Raw genomic sequence first — 19,389 nt, forward strand, 5'->3', positions numbered from 1 at the left:
CACCCTGGAGGGAAACGGGAAGCCGGGCAAGGTGTCTCTGGCTTCTTGGCTCACCTACACAGGAGTTTTTCAACAAAAGCTCTCTAAACACCCCTCTCCCCGAAGAGGCGCGCCCCATTTTTCCTCTTTAATTAAACCCCACAGCGCAAAACCCCAACCGGAACCGCTCAGCCCCCAGACGAGCTCCTCCTCGCCAAACACGCACCGACAAGCCCTACGCGGCACCCACCGCGGGGCCGGGGGTTGCCGGCAGAGGCACGAAGCCTGCCTTTGGGACACCCCCAGGGGCCAGGGGCGGCGGGGTCTCCCCACACCGAGCCCTCGGAGCCCCCGCTGCGGGGCGCTGCGGCAGGGCCGTGAGGCGGCGGCGGCCCCGGCCGGGGCGCACCTGGGCGGCCCCGCGGTGGGCGGGCGGGAGGCGCTACCTGACAGTGACTGGCAGCGGGGCGCGGCCAATGGCGGCGCGGGGGGGAGCGGGGCCGGGAGGGCGGCGCGGAGCCGGCAGCGGGGCCGGGGCCGGGGCCGGAGCCGGGGCCGGAGCGGCGGGGCCGGGGGGAGCGGAGGAGCGGGGCTGCGGGGAGCGGAGAGGCTGAGCGCGGAGAGCCTGCGGGGCGGGCGGGCGGGCGGGCGGAGAGGGAGGGGAGACGGATCCTGACCTTAAGGAGGAGGAGGAGGAGGAGGAGGAGGAGGAGCCGGCGCTGCGCCGCGGAGGAAGGAAGCGCAGGGCTGCTGCGTTTGCAACCTGGCCGCCGCCGCCGGCTCGGGGCTCTGCCTGGTGCCGCTGGTGCCTGCTGACACTTGTCTGGTTCTGCGCGGGGGGAGAAGCCGGCCGCCTCCAGCAGCGGGGAGCGGGGGATAATCCGCCGCCGGAGGTCGGAGGAGGAGGAGGAGGGAGGAAGGCAGCGCCGACCCAGCGGGACGCGGCAACTTCGGGCCACCTCGGAGGAGCCGGAGCCCTGCCCGCAGCGGCGGCCGCCGCCCGGCCGACATGTCGGAGCACAAGGCCACCGACCCCAAGCTGTCGACGACGGACAGGGTGGTGAAAGGTGGGTGCCGCCACGGGGTATCGCCCTCCCCGCCGCTTGGGAGGCTCGCCGCGGGGGTCGGGGGCGTGCGGGGGGGCTCACCCCGCGGGTTGGGGTCGGGGGAGGGGGCTCAGCACGGCGTTTGGGGCCGGGGGGGTCCCCCCGCTGCAGCGCGGCCCCCCCGCTCCTCGCCCAGGCTGCGCAGGGCTGGCTGCAGAGCGAGGGGGAGCTCCGCCGGGCATCCCCCTTCCTCCTCCTCCTCCTCCTCCTCCTCCCGGTTCGGCCACCGAGGGCTCCTCGGCGAGGGTATCCCCCGGTGCGGAGGCTGTGCTCGCAGCGCCGTGCCGGGCAGCCCGCAGCCCCCGGCAGCCCGCAGCCACCCCCGGCCCGCGGGGCTGGGAGGGAAGGCGGCCCCGGCACATCGGCGCTTCCCCATTTCCACGAGCCAAAGCCAAACCTTCCGTGTAAATATTACTGAGCGTGTTATTATTTGGGGGTTTATATTTACGCTTCCTATTGCCTTCCCCCCCCCCCCCCCCGTGTTGTTTTTTTTTTTTTTTCTTACCCTTTTTCCTCCAAATGGACTTGCAGATGTCGTAAGAAATGCAATTGCAACCATGACACGTTTTTTTTTTTTTTTTTTCAAGTGGCTTGGAAATTTATCTTCTAATACCCGGAATATTTATAACAATCAGTTATATCACGCCAGAAGCAGGCTTCAGAGACCTGAAGCAGCTCTGTTTAGCTGATGCAGATCCTCTCCAGGCACACGAAGCCCTATAGGGAAGGCTTCATCGCCGTTACAGGGTGGCTGCCCTTTTTTTTTTTTTTTTTTTGGACTTGTTTTAAAATCTGCCTTGTTCCTGACACATGACCAAACGTCCTGATCTCGTGTGTGACAGAACTTCCTTTGACTGAAGTAGGTGTTCAGCATGAGTAAGAATTGCTGCAGAATTGGAACTGCTATCTCCATATTGACAAACCCCCCAGTGGTTTGCATCTTAATGGGTTTTGTCAGCAACCACGCTTTTGCATTTCTTTTTTACACATGCTAATATGTTTGTAATATCTCAAAGCACCATTTTCTTAGAAAACTCAGCAGTATTGCATAAATAATTTTATAATGCAATTAGAAATTGACTTTGTTAAACTGAGAAAGTATTGAACAAAACCCAAATGCTGCTTGGGTGTCTCTTCATCTCCGCTGGTAACTGTTGTCTTGTGTCACTGTGTCACATGAAGATTTGTTTAGTTGGCTCATTTTTTTATTAAATAGTGAGTTCTTTTCAAGGTCTTAAAATAGTACCTGAAGAGGGTAGCACTCGGTAAACTGATTTCTTAATAGGATTATTCTTTGCTGTATCACAGGCTCTCCACGCTGCCTTCATATAGACTGTAAGGGAGTCTAGTAAGAAAACAATTGGTGGTGATAATGGGGATAGGAAAAGGTTGCCTTGTTTCTTTTCCATGGGATGTCACTTGTGCTTTCTTGAGGTGAGCAACTGGAATAGGCTTACAATGTTAAAATGAATAAGAAATAATAGTAATAAAGGAAATAACACCTTGTTAGCACCCATGCAAATAGCCAGAGAGCACTGATACCATACAAGGCAGACCAGGTTTTCTGATGGTGCTGAGATAGAGCTGTGAAAACAACTTTATTTATTTTTTTAAGGTTTCATTTCATGTGATATTTTAACTTAATTTGGAAAGGAGATGTTTGTAGCATATGGATGTCAGCTCTGGCTTAAGCTCTTCTCCACCTGCATGTGTGCGGTTGGTTGTGTTGTTGTTGTTGTTTGCCTTGTTCATTTTTTTTTTTTTACTTATTTATGTGTGTGTGTGCGTTAAGCCCTTTCGATTTGCTGGTGCATGACAGGAGATGTCTCCTTCTAACAACAGTTCTGAGCTGGCCGGTGAAAGCCCCGACCAGGCAGCGTTACGCAACGATGGGTGCGCTCGGGGAGGTTCCAGCTCCAGCAGCTGCCTGCAGGTTGCTCGTGGCTGCCTGCTGCCTCTCAGGTGGGCTCTCGTGGGCTCCTTGTTTTTTTCAGTGCCCGAAACAACCGAGCGTACCGAGGAGTGGGATATTTCTGTAGGCGAGAACTGCATCTCACCCTCATTTTGCATTGCTTATTGAATTTTCTGAACTGTGCTTAAACTGTTTGCAGTCCAAAATAAAATGTGTTTCTGGGAGAAGGGGAAGATGGCTGAGGAGTCCCTAATGCTTGTAAGGTTTTGGTCTTCTCTCTCTCCTCTGTTATGCCATTGCTGCACGATTACATCTGACAGTGAAATTGAGTGAAATTTGCAGATCTGGGATGGTTGTGCAATGAGGGGTGCAAAGAAGAAATTCAAGTCTGTGTGTCATGTTAAGTTTTCAGAAGCAAATTAACTCTTGGTAAAGCTGACAAAATTGTATTCATTGGAGTTAAAGGGAAAGAGGTTCCTGTATGTGAACCTGCAGCATGCAGTTACAGTTTGAGTAGTACTTTTTTTTTTTAAAAAAAATATTTTTATGCTCTCCTTAATGTAGTATGTACATTGTCATGAAAATTAGACAAATCATCTTTCATCTGTGGATTTATTTATTTGTTTATTTATTTTATCCTGTAGAGGAGCAATGCTTGCTTGCACTTATCAGACCATTCAAAGATGACCTGTACATTCAAATGCTTGCAGGATCAACGCTGAGGACAATATAGTGTTGCAGCAAATGCTGACTTGGCATATTTACAGACTGAAATTCCTTTCTTTTTTGTTAGAGGTATGATGCAGCCTTCACCTGGACAGAGCTGTTTACAAGTTCTAGTTCTCTTTCAGGACTGAGAAAGCTACTCCTTATCTATACTGCTTTAAACTCCTGAGACCTGCGAGCCAGAGCGTGGGCTCGGTTGCGCTAGTGAAGGTGGGGATACCTGTCCAGGAAAAACTGGACTGAGAATACTAGCTCATTCCTCGTGGGTCACAGAACAGCTGTCTGATGTCAACAGCTTTTGGTCACTACTGACATTAGCAAGATATGAACCCCACTGACCTGGAGGGAAAAGCTGCATATCAGATTACTTGACCTCCTCAAAATATTCAGTGTTGCGTTACTGCCTTCTAGAAATACTGCTCTAAAGCAGAGTAATCCTAAATCAAAACTTCAAAAGTGAGCCGTAATAGTCATATGAAGAAATCAAAGCAGTATTTCCTGGAAATCGTGCTGTTAGCTAGGTACAGTGATTGATTCTTCTGTGCAGGTCAGGTGGTTGTGTGCTTTTGATTTTGATTTTTTTTTCCTTCCCTTTTGAAGGAAAGTGGAGTTTTAATGGGATCTGTCCATCTCAGCTCTTCAGATGGGCTGCTGCCATGGCTCGTGATCCTTGGTGTTGGCAATCTTGTTGTGCATAGTGTGCTTAGGTGCACGCAGTTATATCAAGAACTGACACCCCCCACAACGCCAGACACCAGCCTCTGCTATCCCTGAATTTCCCACTGTGTCGTTGTTAACGATCTCCTAACATTCAGGCTGTCAGTTGTTTGTAATATAATATGAATGTCAGTTCCCAATCGATATGTTAGCCATCAGTGTTAACTTCAGATTCATGAAAGATAAAACTGGTGTTTATTGCCGTCAATAATAGGAATTAGCCATGAAGTTTAGGGTTTCCATTAGTCCAGGAGAGACCTGTATGAGCTCTCCAAAGGCTGGTGAACCAGGCTGGTCTTTATAGGGGTACTGTAGAAGCCTGCCTTTGTCTTCCCGTGAATCAAATACATTTTATTTTTTTCCTGGCATGCATGTACCCTGCAAGTGCTGGGCTGTCCTGTGTTTTTTGGGTAGTTCCGTGCAATCACCTGAATGTCAGTAGTGCTGGTGCATTTGGTATGTATTCTGGTGTGAACCTAAGTATTAGGAAATCTCTGCTGAGGACTGGTGCTACTTGAATAGTTACAGCTGTCCAGTGGCAGGAGATGAAACTGTTTTGTGCCCCTCCTCTGAGGGTGCTGAAAGTTCAATATCTGTCTGATCCTTGTGAGGTGAAGGATGGAGTTGTGTTGTAGTGGTTTCTATTGGCATAGGAACACTGACTCTATTTTTGTTTTAATTAATTTATCCTTGTAATGCTTAAGAATGCACTCAGAGGGAGCCTGCATCTGGGTTTAAGGGATGTTACTGAGTGGAGAAGCCACCTTGAGCCGTGTGCTTCCCATCCCCTTTTGCCACCCTTCTTAGGGTGGTCCCCCCTTGGCTTTGCTACCTTTGTAAGCAAGGCCTCCCAGTACGTTCATGAAACAAGCTGTAGGAGAAGCAGTTGAGGACAGAAAACGAGTGGATGTGCTCGCTTAGTCCTTATCTTACAGGTACTTAGAAATGAAAACAAGGCCGGCTTATTTTCTTACATGTAACTGCTATATTCTTGTGTCTCACGGTCCAAACTCAGTTAATGCTTGTAAAACTGATGGTTTCTGTCAGCCGGATGCTGCTTAGGTATGGCAGTCTGTGTGTGTTTGACACCTTGCGAACCTGTGTACGTGTGACTAATGTACAGCACTCGTCGTGAAGGATTGGGAACATAGTAATGAGAAACCTAAATAAAAGCAAAGTACAGCGCTTAACAGTTGAGCTTGTGTAATTAAACTGGTGATTTATTTTGATTTGTGAACTCTCTGTACCTCTTACTCATTAAGATAATTTTGTAAATAAGACTGTACTGAAACAAGTCTTTTACTGCATAAGGAAAACCATGCGTGCACTGGAAGACACCTTTCTTACGCAATTCGTGTTGCACTGCATAGGTGAGAGACTTTCCTCGTGCTTTGGACTGATACGAGCCGAGGGGGGAAACAAACTACCTTATCTGTGTGTTTTAAAACCTTTATGTTTCTGAATTCCATGTTGGCTAAAGCTGTCTTCTGTTACGTGCTCTTTCTGGCTGAGCCCAGCGAGAGGACTGGTGCTTTTGATACCACTGGTGGTGGTGGTGAGAAACTTGAAAGAGGAGTTCATGCTGGATGTTATCAGTGTTTAACTTAAGTGGAAAATATGAGCCAGTTGAGGTAATTTTCCATAGGGGAATGTTGTACAGGGCAGTTGTTTCCTCCCTGCTATCTATTTCCAAATTCAATGGTATCTACTCCCATTGCGTGCATCCCACTTAGAGATGAGAGATTCTGCACGGTTGTGCTCGCTTTTCTGTGCGGGTTGTGGCAGGAAGATAAAATACAAAATATATTTATCTCTGAGTATACAACCTGATACTCTTTTTATTCTTTATAGTTCCATGTCTTCCAGAACTCTCATGATTCTTCTCGCCTGGTATTTCTTAAGGAAATTTATCTTGGGCAGTGTTAATACCTCAGCTTGTTGCTTATTTGTTTATTGTAGCTTGTATATTCCAAACTCATCCTCTTTCTTCAGCTCCTTCTGTTTTGCTGGGCAGCTCCTACTTTAAAGTAAATCTAAAACCCAATTTTAGATTTCATTAAGTATGAATGTTAGTTCATTTAAGGCTTCCCAGTGATGTGGAAGCAGCAGGGTGTTGGGGGATAGTTCCTCCTTTATAGCTTTAAAAAATATGGAGAAAAGCACTCCCTTAAGAGTATTTTAAGACACAAAGATACTGTTTTACACTTTTTTTATTTTCTCAAGTATGCCATAAAAGAAGCCACAAGTTTCTGAAGTAAAAGCCACTTCAAATCACCTTCATGAAAAGGTGCCTTCTGATATTCTTTTATATGTGGTTTCACGAGTCAAATGCAAGTTGCTATTACATATCATTTCTTCTGCTGAATGCTTAAATCATTTCCTGTTGTGCTAATCAGTCATTTACCTTGACTTTACCCCATAAAAGATCATTTTATGGCTTCTCAGTCGATAATAGTGAAATGCATCATCCCGATTCTAAAAAACACTTTAGCGTACGTGCGGCCTAGTTTGTGTAGGAGCGGGGCTCGGTGAATAATCTGCTGCTTGGCTTCTAGATGCAAATGTAGCAGTGTACCCCGGGTATGTCCTCCGGGTTATTTATTCCTTGCATGGAGGAAGAGATGGAAGAGCCTACATGGAGAAGCAGGGACAATAGATGCCGTGGTGGTGAATCTTATTTTTAAAGATAAAAATCCAAACTACTTTACTCCCCCACCAGAAAGCCAATACTGCTGAAGTAACACCCCCAGAGTAGGATCTCTTTGACAGTCATTTCCATGTGTTTTAAGCTGAGTATGAGGCCTATTTTTATTAGTGAGGTTAGGCATGTTAACGTTGATATGGCAACACTGGTGTATGAGGAGAACATGACTGTCGTATTTAAGATTTTAATTATGATGCCAACACAATTTGCAAGTTGATAGCGCTTGTATTTGGAGCTGGAAAGGAGAAAGAGTGGAGTGGAAAGGCACCAGAGGTCGAAAGTGATGTTTTTATTTAGGAGTTAATTCCTGGTTGTTTGTGGGTGGGGTGTCCACGCTGCACATGCTAAAGGTGTAGATTTTTATAGGGTTTTTCATGAAGCGTTGGAAAACATTTTGCTTAACAGTAATCTTAACAATTAAACCACTTTGTACTTAGAAATCAAGGTGTGCTATACTGAACTTCCACTGCAGTTTTCCTTTGTTTTCAGTATTTTTTTTTCAGTACTTTCTCCCTCTTAGGTTTCCATGTGCTCCTTCTTTTCCTGTTCATACTCTGTTCTTATATTATTTTTAACTTCATTTTTTCTTCCTATTGCACCGTATGTTGAGCAGCTTAAGCGCTGCCTGTTTGTGGTTGGGATGCACTTTACCTAACGTTAAGAGGTTCACTGGGTACAGTGTATTGCCTTTGATGCGTCTGTAGGTGCCTGGGGAAGCGTGTGAGAACAGGGGAAGTGTATTATGACTCTTCCTCTGACTTCTGTTGTAATTCTGCAGCCAGCTGCTGGCTCTGTGGCTTTCTTTTCAGTGACTAGCTCCACTATCAGTGTGCTACTCAAGCTCTACCCAACTTGTCCCAGAAGGATGTCTGTATGTTGCAGTTCAGCTGCTGCTTGCAGGTTGCTTAGCAGTAACATTGAAAGCTCACAGCATGACTCCTGGTTTTAACTCATGTAGCTTGCAGAAAGTTATGTGAGGGCTAGTGTGGTCATTGGTGGTTTAAGTTAATTTGGGATGAGAGGCAGTGTAAGTACTTATGCTTTGGTGTCTCTGCAGCCTGACACAGAAATTAATTAGCAAGGGGAGGTAAGATATGATGAAGGTGGTAATGCTTCCTTGAAAAAAACTGAAGTTCATCACGGGTGAGTGAACTTCAAAGCCTCCACCTTAAAGTCAAAGCGTTAAAGGTATAGTACCTAGTCTGTATAGAGATTAATCTCTACGGCAAAGTCTTTGTGGCAAAGAAAGAAGAAAAATCTCTTCTAAAATATAGTTGCATTAAGCCTTAGCAGTACTGATAGCTGTTTTTCCATTTTTCAGATAAGCATATATGGATTAATAAAATAATTGAAGTTTGCATTTTGGTGTTTTCCAAATCAAGAAGTTCTCCAATGGGATGAAGCAGGTATTGCTATGAAAATGCTAGTATTCTACACCATAGTCTTTATCTCCAGGCAGTCTTTTAGATACATGCAGCTTAGGAGTTCTGTTGCACCATATTGTTGTTGGCCTTGAGTTGTCCTAGCTCTTGCACAGTGTGGAGTTGATGGACTGTAGGGGGGAAAAAAGGCAACAGATTTAACCAGAGAATTTATTCAGAATCCTAAAGCCAAGTTAGCTCTTTGTGGTGGTGAAGTTCTCACCAATAAAATCAGTATAACTAACCTCCTGCAGAGCAAACTGTGCTATAATGTTGGCTCTGATTCTTGCCAATTACACAAAAATATCAAGCCTGCACAGTGTTGCCACAAGAACGGAAGCACATTTTGACCTTGTGATTGGAATGGTGAAAATAACACGTGTTAATAATGGGTTATGCAGATGTGATGTTGCAGACAGTCTTTAGCACTCACTCTGGGCATTGTTCAATAGACTTAATTAATAGAATCCCAACTACAGTTTTCTGGCCTAATTTAGTGTGACTAGGGCTTAATTTTTAATTTAAGCATTTGTGAGTGTCCTCCTGAAGGTAGGTTATACACGTGTTATGTTTTTTTTTTCTTACTGATAGTGACAGCCAAGTAATTGTGTGGCCAGATAAAAGCTAAGTTCCTGAGCTGTTCGTGTTTTGGACTACCCATCATTTTGAAATAAATATTTAGCGGTCTAGATAAATAGCTCAAGGGAAGAAGAAGAGGCTCAGCTCCTTGTCTCCTTGGTTTTCTTCTTCTTGAGCTTTTTATGTTTCTTTGCTGTGGTAGTATGTTACTTGTTATAACATCCCAGATCAGTTCCTAGGGAGAAGGACATATGCCGTGTAGGGTTGTGTGGTAGTCTTTCTGAAGTGTTTGGAGTTCTTCTGGAATTGTTTCTGACATGGAAAATGTGGTGGTGAAACCAAGTGAATGCTGGTTTTCTTCAGTAAATCAGTGTTTTTATTAGTAACAGGGAAAAAAAAAGCAGCACAGGGGAAAAAGAGCTTGGGATGTGTTTCTGGTCTATAATCCTATATGGGTGATTTTGGAGGGGAAAGCACATGGCTAGAGAGAAACATATGCTAATGTGTTTTCTCTGGAAATTACATGAAATTGCTTGAAATAGTATATTCCAGGTTCTGCAGAGATTTTTTTCTTGTGGGCATACATACTTTTCCCCTAGCTTTTTCTCCATCTGTCAAGGAGTAATGTTCCAGTAGAGAGATGTCTCTGAAAATTCTTTCTTCATCTATCTCTCTATTTTTCTATTTTCACATTTTCTTTGCATGTGTGTTTGAATCCTTATGGGAAATTTGATTTGGTTCATATATACAGTTAACAAAACAATTAAAAGCTTCTTGATGGGGAAACCCACCCTCTTGCTGGCCTTGGAGAGAAGATGTTTCATCATCCACTTTGGACTTGAGATATTGTTCTACTCAGCAAATTTGGAACAAATTTGGAAATCTCTGGCTCATTTCTGCTTTTATTACTGCAGAGACAATTTTAATAATTAAATACCTTTCATTTACAGTGATATTTTAAGGAGTTTAAAATAATGGACAATTTGAATGCAGAGCCATTCAGACAAAAATTCGGAGCCATTCCCCCAAACACACACACAGAAAAACAACTGAAAAACCCACAAACAAAACTAAAACATCAAACACAGCAATTTAAATATTTTTTTGGTCTTTTTTTTTTTCCGTGATGTTTGCCAAGTTTCAGTTTGATGTAGATTACAATGGTCATACTGTGTTAAAATCTTTGAAAAAGTGCAACTGGTCATTAGCTACAATGACACGAACAGCTGTAGTATTTTATGATAACAGCTGGGAACAATCTAGTTCTCTTCAATAACTTTTTTTATTGTTCCTTTCATGCCATTTTAAAATGAGAAAGCGAGATTATTGTATTTGTTCTCTACTTTACACCAGGGATTTCTTCGTAGGCAATGGTGGCAATTAGGTATCAGAATATCGCATTGCTCTTTGTGACTTGGAACATTTCCCTTTGCAGGACCTGTTTCATAACTCACTGAAATCTGCAGGAGTTGGAATCTTTTCATTAACTTGAGTAAACTGTGAATCAAGTAGTCATCCTGTGACTTACAGTTTTGCTTTTACTCTTCCTTTTCAGTGCCTGATTTCTGTCCACTGTAGATTGTGTTGTTATATCTGACCTTATGTGGCTTAGGCAGGACAGCGTTATCTCTTATTTTCACACTGAGCAAAGCACGCTTCTATTTGCAGTGCTGTCATCTAGCAAGCAAAAAGTGAGTTGTCTGTGTGGGTCTTTAGCTCAAGCAATAGTTTTTTGTTGCTGTGTCTTCAGAAATTGTCTAAAATATTTTCCATACATGTATGAATGTGTTTATCACTGAAAAAACACATAGGAGACATTCTTATATAGAAGTGTTTTTTTTTTTTTTTTTTTTTTTTTTTCCTCTCCTGTGTTCTGCTCACTTGAAAATGAGTTTTCTTTAGTAGTGAATGCATCTGGGTTGCCTTAAATAAAAGGTAGTCTGCTTTGCTTAACAGTTTTTTCTGGCATAATAGAGTACGTCCTAATATTAAAATCACAGCGGTAGTACTGAAGATGGATATAGCAGATGTGTGTAAAACGTAATTTTCTTTGTTGGGAGACCTGTAGTTCTGAGCTGCACAAAAATAAGGATATGGGGGGCGGAGGGGGGGAGGGAAAGGGGGAAGCAGGGTGGTGGTGGCTGGTGTGAGCAGCTGCCTGCCTAGGAAGGAGGCCAGCAGCCTAATCAGGTGTGTTGGACATGCGGTTGGGGAGATGGGGGAGCAGAAATGAAGAGTGCAGTGGGCGAGGGCAGCAAAGCATTATGCAGGGGTTCCTAGCTTGCTTAGAAATCAAGAGCACTGAGCTGTTTTAGGAGTGCTTTGCCTAATGAGTTGTTTTGGCTCAGGTGAATATCTTGGATTTTTAGAGGTGTTTGTGTGCAGCAGGGCGGGAAGCTCTGCCGTAAAACCACAAGGGAACTGGGCTGAACCAACAAGGGGAGGACTGGCAAAGGCACTTGGTGAAACTTTTTTTTTTTTTTTTTCTCTGAAGAAAAGTTTCCTGAGATAGTGTTTATAGATTTGGTTACAGATTTTAAGCTGTTTGTCCACACATTATCAGCAATAAAGAGGGGAAAGTGACTTTAAGATGGTATCTTTTGAGTGTACAAGATGAGGTTACTTTTGGTGGAGGAGAAGGAATAGTGAACTACAAAAAAAAACAAACATTGTTCTTTGTTACAAATGGGGATCAGCCTGCATTCGATTCAGTTGAGGGACTAGCTTTAGCTTATGGGTGGTCTTCTACCTTAGCAGGTGTGAGCGTATGGTGTTTTTTGGTAACAAGATATCCTTAATTTTAACAATTTATCCTTAACATCAAAGTTCTTTTCTCATTCACTTGCAGCTAAAAGGCATGAGCTTTGACAGCTCCAGAGTCGCAGGACAGTTGAGGCTGGAAGGGACCTCTGGGGGTCATCATGTCCAAGCCCCTGCTGAAGCACATAGGCCTACTTGCCCAGGACCATATCCAGTATCTCCAAGGAGGGAGACTCCAGAACCTGTCTGGGCAACCTATGGCAGTGCTTGGTGTGGGGAGCCCAGAGCTGGACACGCAGGACTACGTTATTTCACTCACCATTTGATTTTTGAAATGTCAAAGCAGGCAGTCCCTGTGTGAAATTTAAATGTAAATGCAAGCGAATTTATACACGTAAAGTTCTTGCACACGAGAGAATAGCATGTGCTCATACTTTCTAACAAGATACCGCTGCTTCTCCAGAGCTCTGAATCCCAGGTGGCACCAATCTCACACGTAAACAGTACCTGTTTACCACACACCATGTCACAAGAGGAGGGATAGCACCCTTATTAACCAAAGTCTTAACTGTGTTTTTGTACAAAATGTTAGCTTCACATCTTGTATCCTATTTTCACAGACAGTACTTCACTGTAGAATATTGTTTGTTTAACCTAGGCTAGCTGTAGAAGTACTGCCAGTCAGAAAGTTACTTTGCAGATATCTTTTTGGTTATAATCCAGTTGCTATGGTTTCTGAATATGTATTAGACTTATTTTTTTCCCTGGCTTTGTGGGAGTTGAAATAGATGGATTTTTTTAAAGGTAGTCTTTGAGAATTTGCCAACAGCCTCCTGGGCTGCATTAGGAGGCATGTTGCCAGCAGGTCAAGGAGGTGATCCTTCTCTTTTCTTAGCACGGGTGAGGCCTCACCTGGAGTACTGGGTCCTGTTCTGGGCTCCTCAGTACACCAGTGATGTGGAGCTACTGGAAAGAGTCCAGCAATGGGCCACAAGGATGACTGAGGACAACTGGAGCATCTCTCTTCTGAGGGTAGTCTGCTGAGAGAGCTGGGGCTGTCCGGCCTAGAGAGAGGAAAAAAAAAAAAAAGCCTCAGGGGGAACCCAAGAAAACCTTTTGTGAGTTACTGAGAGGGTTGTCAAACATAGAAACAGGTTGCCTGGAGAGGCTGTATGTAGAGTCTCCATCCTTGGTGATATTCAAAAGCTGTCTGGACGTGGTCCTGGGTGGCCTCCTCCAGGTGGCCTTGCTTGGGCAGGGGGCTTGTACCAGATGACCTCCAGAGACCCCTTCCAGCCTAAATGATTCTGTGATCATCTTTCATTGAACTCTTTTTAATGGATAATTGAAGCACAGTTTATCAGTTCACAGGCCTTTTGACCAGACATGAGATAGAGAAATCTTTCTTGCTTTAAAAATGAACATCTGTGTCTGATAATAAGATCTTCTACAGGAAGAATGCTTTGTGTGATTATGAGGATCCACCATAAAATACTAAATCTGAAATAACACCAAGATACGATGTATTGGGGAATCGTATTTTATTTTCATGTTTCTACAGAAATTGACACATCCATATGTAAATGGTAGCATTGCTGGCAAAACACTTGCATAGACCACTTTTGAGTTTCAGAACTCTCTAAGCATTGACAGCTCCAACATTTTGTGTAACTTAAAAGGGGAAACAAGAAGTATGCTCACTGTAGCTTGCTTTGGGCAACTCGAAGAAAAGTTCGAAAAAGCTTTTATGTGATTTTTTTCATAGTCATTACCAAGGCTTCTGACGTGATGGCCAGAAAGGTCCATTTTCTTTCAATTACTGGATGGAAGTTATCTTTTACTAGTCTCTGGTTTATTTTATCATTTCATAATGCCATGAAGATTAAAACTGAGATTGCTGTCAATCAGTTAAAAAGCTTTGAATATTGTAATAACGAAAAAGGCTTTGTCTTTCAGATCTGAAGTTCTCTTTGCTGCTTCCTCATGCTTTTTTACTTCCCTGTGAAAGTACATGTTGCCATGCAGGGCTAGTTAGGAAACACCTGAGTACCGTATGTATAAACGTAAAATCAAACCTGCGATAAGTGAAATTACTGGTACTACCCTTGTAGAAGTTCTGAGCAAGTTCTCTACGTGGAATCACCTTTGCAGTAATTAATCTGGATAATGGCCTTTTTTTTTTTGTAGTGAAAACATGGCTTCCTCGCGTTGTTCAGTTGACTAGATAGATGTATTGGAAGAAAATGATAGGCATTCAGATATTGTAATTTGAAGTGAGAATTGCCTCAGTGCTCATATAGATCATACTGTGTAGTAAGACATGGGACAACATGTGAAATAAGTTTAAATACGTTAACTGTCTTTGCAACATACAGAACAAGAACCAGCAAAGGATTTGCTAGTTCAGCCAATATGCCTTTGGCCTAGGAATTTGTTATTAGAAAAGTGTATGTCAGAAGAGTCATTGCTATGGGGAATCTTCTGGTCTCCAAAGAGGGATTCAGGATGTTAAGAGTTGCTGTAAAGGTACTTGTTGAACAAATCAAAAAGGTAATAGGTTGAACACAGGTACTGCAGGAGGTGCTTTGCATGGGTGGAAATGAAAAGCAAAACAAAAAGCCCGACAACCATCAGGTGCTGTTAATAGTATATACACGTTTACCATAAGCATGAATGGATGTTCCAGTAGTCTTTCTTCTAGCCATGCTGCAAGGCATTTCTTCCTAAATTGCTTTGACAGTTATGCCCTCTTCTTTTGTTGAGGTAGAGGCCGTGCCAAGAGAAGGCTTGTTATCAAAGTGGGTACCTGTCATAGTCACAAATATTTTACTGGAGGAAATTGTTTCTGTGGGTTATAGTCATGAAAAACTTCTCGAGTGAACTGATCTGTATCCTGATGCGGTGATATATATATATATCGGGCAAGATTAAAATCTGACTTCAACTTGTGCCCTTTTTAATCTGAAACTATAAAGCAACTCCTTCAGATAAGTAATTGTATCAGCAAGTATTAAAAATTCACCAGAGTTTTGCAGGGCTTCCAAAATTGTTGCCTGAAGTGTTAACATAACACTGTTCTGCAGAGACAAACCCCGGTTCCATAGTGATTCCCCAAAAATAAAGGGCAGTGGATTCTTCCTGTGCCTTGATACAGGGCTAGGATTTTAACTGCCTCCCTCAAGGTTTAGCAGAGAAAAACCTGTCTTCAAAGATGCAAGGTTTTGTCTTTGTTCAAAGAAAATAGTTGGTGGCAGTAATAATTCTTCTAATGCGCACAGCAGCTGAGTGAACGTGAAAAGTCACTGAGATCAGATGGCGTGTCTAGCCAGACAGTGCTACAAAATCCTTTCACAACTGCGTTTTAACTACAGAATGAATCACCTTAGCCTGATTTTTTTTTTAATCTAGTGTCATGGATTATTTTGGTGAAAACTGTTCATTTCAAGGTGTTCTCCTTGCCTCCTGAGCATCAGTCTTTAAAAAAAAAAAAGCTTTTCTTATTTAAAATAAAAAATCAACATGGTGCATTTCTAAACTGTAGTCTATAAACATGGGAATAATATATGGCAACCATTTCATTACAGGAGTCCTTGCTGAAAGAAATGCTTTTTTTTTTTTTTTTTTTTTTTTTTGCACCTTCTGGACCTGCAAAATCGTATTTGTTGTTGAGCATCTGCCAAGATTTGTCAGACTCATTTACTGAGGGATGAGTCTTCTGGAAGTTTCGGTAGGCAGGGGATCCAGGGAAGAGCAGGCTGGATTAGTTCTGAAACTTTGAGTGCTGTAGGAGGCTGGGAAAGAGCAGGCTGAATTTATTGCTGGCGCAGTGCTCAGCAGCGGTCAGAGAGGATACCGCTCAGAGCTAGGGAAAAACACAAGTGGCGTTTGAATTACCTTTCCTTGTCTTCAGCAGCCCTTGTCACAAGGTTATCCTTATGCCTTCCATCTGCAAATGCTAATAACATTGTAAATATTTCCTGCAAGCCTAGGAGACTCTGCATATTTTGGATTAAAAAAGAAGAAAGTTACTTCTGTACTGGCTCACCCTGGAACACTCTAGTTTGGGACTGTGCTATTTAGAGACAACTTTACGTGTGAGTAGTTCAAAGGAGAAATCTTTTCATTTGATGTGACCTTCGCTAGTGAGAAGTGCTGAGTATGATAAATGGACTGGGGAGCAGGGTTATTTATTCATGTGTGCGCATCTATATTGCATTGTAGAAGTCTCTGTTGAGTGGCTGGTTTCTTCTGAAAGGTATCTGAAAAAGAAAACAGGTCCACATAGGTTATGTGTTTGTACCTGGCAGTACTGTAGTACAGTACAAAGCTGTTACTGATATTAGCAGGTGATTCAGACCTTTACTTCAAAACTGGAAATAGCAAACTTCCAACCTGTTCCTACTGAGCTGCAAATTCAGTCATGTTACTGGTGCGTTTCTGGTAGAACAGCATCCTAGGTCAGTGCACGTGAATGCACTTCTCATGTACTGGTGGTGTAGTGAGAGGAGCAGGTGCTCTTAACCAGAACCAAACCAGTGTGTAAGGGAGAGGTAAGTGTTAAAGGCTTCCTACTGATAACCCACCTTTGACTTCCAGTTTAGATGGGGAAGTGATGGGGTAGTTGTGTGGCCTGGGAGGTCTCACAGAGGCAACTGCGTTAATGCTTTGTGCTGTATACTAGCTAGATTTTGACCTTAACACTTTAGAAAAATACTTGCCTTTTTCACCTCAGAAAAGACTCAAGTCTCAGGCTGATAAATCCTACTGAAAATGAGTGATTTTTGTTCCCGAGTTAACCCAAATGAATGCCTTTGATTCCTTTTAACAACAACAACAAAGCAATCTAAAACCAACCAAACAAAATTGTGTACAGCTGTACAGGATCTCTTTTCTTTGTATGCAAATTTGGACTTGATGAAAAAGAGGATGTTTTCTTGCTGTAGTGACCTTGCTGATATAAAGCCTCTGTTAATATGGCCTGTCTAATGTTGTAACCTTCTTCTTGAACAAGAAAACTGATGACTGGAATGCATGTTGTCAACTTCTGTAATCAGGGTACTTGAAATATTTACAGTACTGTGGTTACTGTAAGACTTCTTACATATACACACGCTGTAGCATTCTTAAATATTTTTGCCTTTCGAGTCTACTTCCTGGTTTGTCTCTTACAGTAGATTTTTGTTTTGTTTTGTTTTGTTTTTTTTAAGGTGTTTGGCAAAATGAATCAAATACAAACTCCTTGGCCTCCTGGCTGAAGTTTGCCATGTAGACACTTAAAAGATTTCCTGCTGAAGTAGGTGGGAGGAAGGAGCAACTGTGCAAAGCCTGAAGCTTTCTTACAGGCCTCAAACCCCCTCAAGCACCTCCTGAAGCTGCCAAGCTCTGTACCAGGGAGTTCCCTGTCAAGAGACTCAAACCTTTTTGTGGATCCAATGAAGGGCATTGAGCAGCAGGGGATAAATCCTGCCTTGCTGGTGAGGACTGTGCTTGGACAGCCACCTCAGGTGGCTGGGGCCGACCTATGGGTTATGGGCCTGGCTGTGTTACCGTGCGGGATGCAGAGGAATTTCAGTGCAGGGCTTGGCAGACCGATATGTCTCCTTTCCATTGTGTCTGAGCTGTGAACAGTTGGTGTCACACCTGACTGAAAAACCTTTGTTCACAGAGGCAGCTTAAGCTTCTTGTTTCAGACCATGATAGTCAGTCCAACGGGAAGTAATAATGTAGCCCAAAACTATTACAGCTGTAATCTTTCTTGCCTGCAGGGCAAAGTTCACTGAAAAACCTTCTAAAACCTGCCTACAAACTCATTTAATTGAATCTCATATTTTAAACTGGGCATATCTTGGAGTGAGTCCAGGGCATGAAACTGGAGAGGATTTGGTGGCAGTAATAGATGATGTTCTCCTGTAACTGGATTGCCAGGCATCTGTTTTCTGCCCCGGAGGAGGCAGTGTGAAAGAATGTGCCCACCCAGCGATAGGCAAAACTTTGCTCTTGGATTGCTCCTTGCTGGGGGATCTTTTAGACACTGCTGGATTGTAGAGCTCTGAAATGAGGCTTTTGGAAGTGGTTTTAGTCCTCTGGCACAAGAGGAATACCCACAGCAAGAAGATATGGATTTTGCCTTTTTTTTTTTCTTTTTTAGTCTGAAATTGTGGAGCCAAGTCCCTCTTTTTCCATTGGAATTAAGGGTGGTCCTAGCTCTGTGTTATCTGTGTAAGACATGTTTATCTTTGACTTCCCCTTCTCTCATGTAATCTAGCAATTTTCTTTATAAAATCTAGGTGCTTTGGTGTAACTCCTACCCAAATGAAGCACACTTTTTGCTTGCCACTCCCTCTGTGGAAAGGCCAAGAGTTTAGATATCAGTTTGCAGATGCTGATTGTTGTTTAATTCAGCTCAGGTTTTATGGCAAGAAGGATGATGCAAGAAGAAGAAACAGTGAAGAGAAGATAAGTGTAAATAGAAACAAGTCATGCCTGGATATACAGTGATCTAACTTCTGTCTTCCATCAGAGATTCTCTTTTTATGTCTGCTTTAGTCACCTGGTCTTCACTGCCTGACAGTGGAGTCAGTCTTCCCTAACGGTTTTTGACCTCTGTCTGAGAAATTTGCCAGTTTTCAGTTTTTTTATTTAGCAGTCTAGTCCCTTCTCCAAAACATCTTTTGATGGTGATGTACATAAGCTACCTCAAGGTTTTCTTAAAGAATAGTGGAAGCAAGCCCACTAGTTCTCCCAGGAGGAAATCTCAGTGAGGTCAGTCATATTCCTTTAGCTTCTCTTTTGGTTTTGTTCCTTCCTATGCCTTGTAAAACAGTCAGGAAGATTTCTCATAAATCACTTTTAATTTCCTCTTGTGCAGAATACAATCCAATACGGACTTTTATTTTTCTTACAATAAATCTACCAGAAATTGTTGTAAGGGTTTAAAAAAAAAAAAAAGCCAGGTGTTATAAACATATCTGATGTTTAACCTTACTCAGACCTTTTTGTTATTGGTCTTTCATTTGCTTGATCCCTGTGTGGTTAAGTTATTTGCTCATGGAATAGGTAATTAGGGTTCACCTTACCTGTATAGCCATTGGTTATTTTGACCTAATTTAAAATATTGTAAGTCCAAATACATATTTAAATAACTCCTTGTGAGCATCTTTCTTTGTATCTGTTTATGGAGTATTATTCAGGTTTTCAGGCATTTTAGGGTTTTATTGGGGGGACCATGAGATTAACAGAAGTGCTGCATGGAGAGAGAACCTTCAGAAAGGTGGAGGGGGGAACGAATAGACAATACAATGTTTTGTTCTCTACCAATTTATTTTTTTGTTTTCATTTTAAGCCCAGCGAGAAGGGGGAAAGTTATATTTTTCTGTTTCTAGCTACTGTATTACATGTTGGCATCCTCCTTCTGTTCTCAATACAAGTTTCTGAAAGGAGAAATGGATCAGGTGGCCTCGGTGGGAGTAACGTGTGCTGGGATCC

General features: G+C 43.1%; 1 protein-coding gene across 6 annotated transcripts in view; it reads left to right on the top strand.

Annotated features, from left to right (window-relative positions):
* Window positions 1–641: 641 nt before the first annotated feature.
* PPP3CA (protein phosphatase 3 catalytic subunit alpha) overlaps window positions 642–19,389 on the top strand; it is a 200,651-nt gene continuing 181,903 nt past the window's right edge. For 5 of the 6 annotated variants that reach the window (XM_035324046.1, XM_035324050.1, XM_035324048.1 and 2 more), the window contains exon 1: window positions 2,960–3,047. In XM_035324046.1, the coding sequence (XP_035179937.1) occupies window positions 2,975–3,047 (73 nt within the window). In that variant the 5' untranslated portion in view covers window positions 2,960–2,974. Of the gene's footprint in view, window positions 1,047–2,959; window positions 3,048–19,389 lie in introns of those variants that run through there. The other variant, XM_035324052.1, reaches the window with a different exon arrangement.

This window comes from Oxyura jamaicensis, chromosome 4 (genome assembly GCF_011077185.1).
Source record: "Oxyura jamaicensis isolate SHBP4307 breed ruddy duck chromosome 4, BPBGC_Ojam_1.0, whole genome shotgun sequence".
Classification (NCBI taxonomy): Eukaryota; Metazoa; Chordata; class Aves; order Anseriformes; family Anatidae; genus Oxyura; species Oxyura jamaicensis.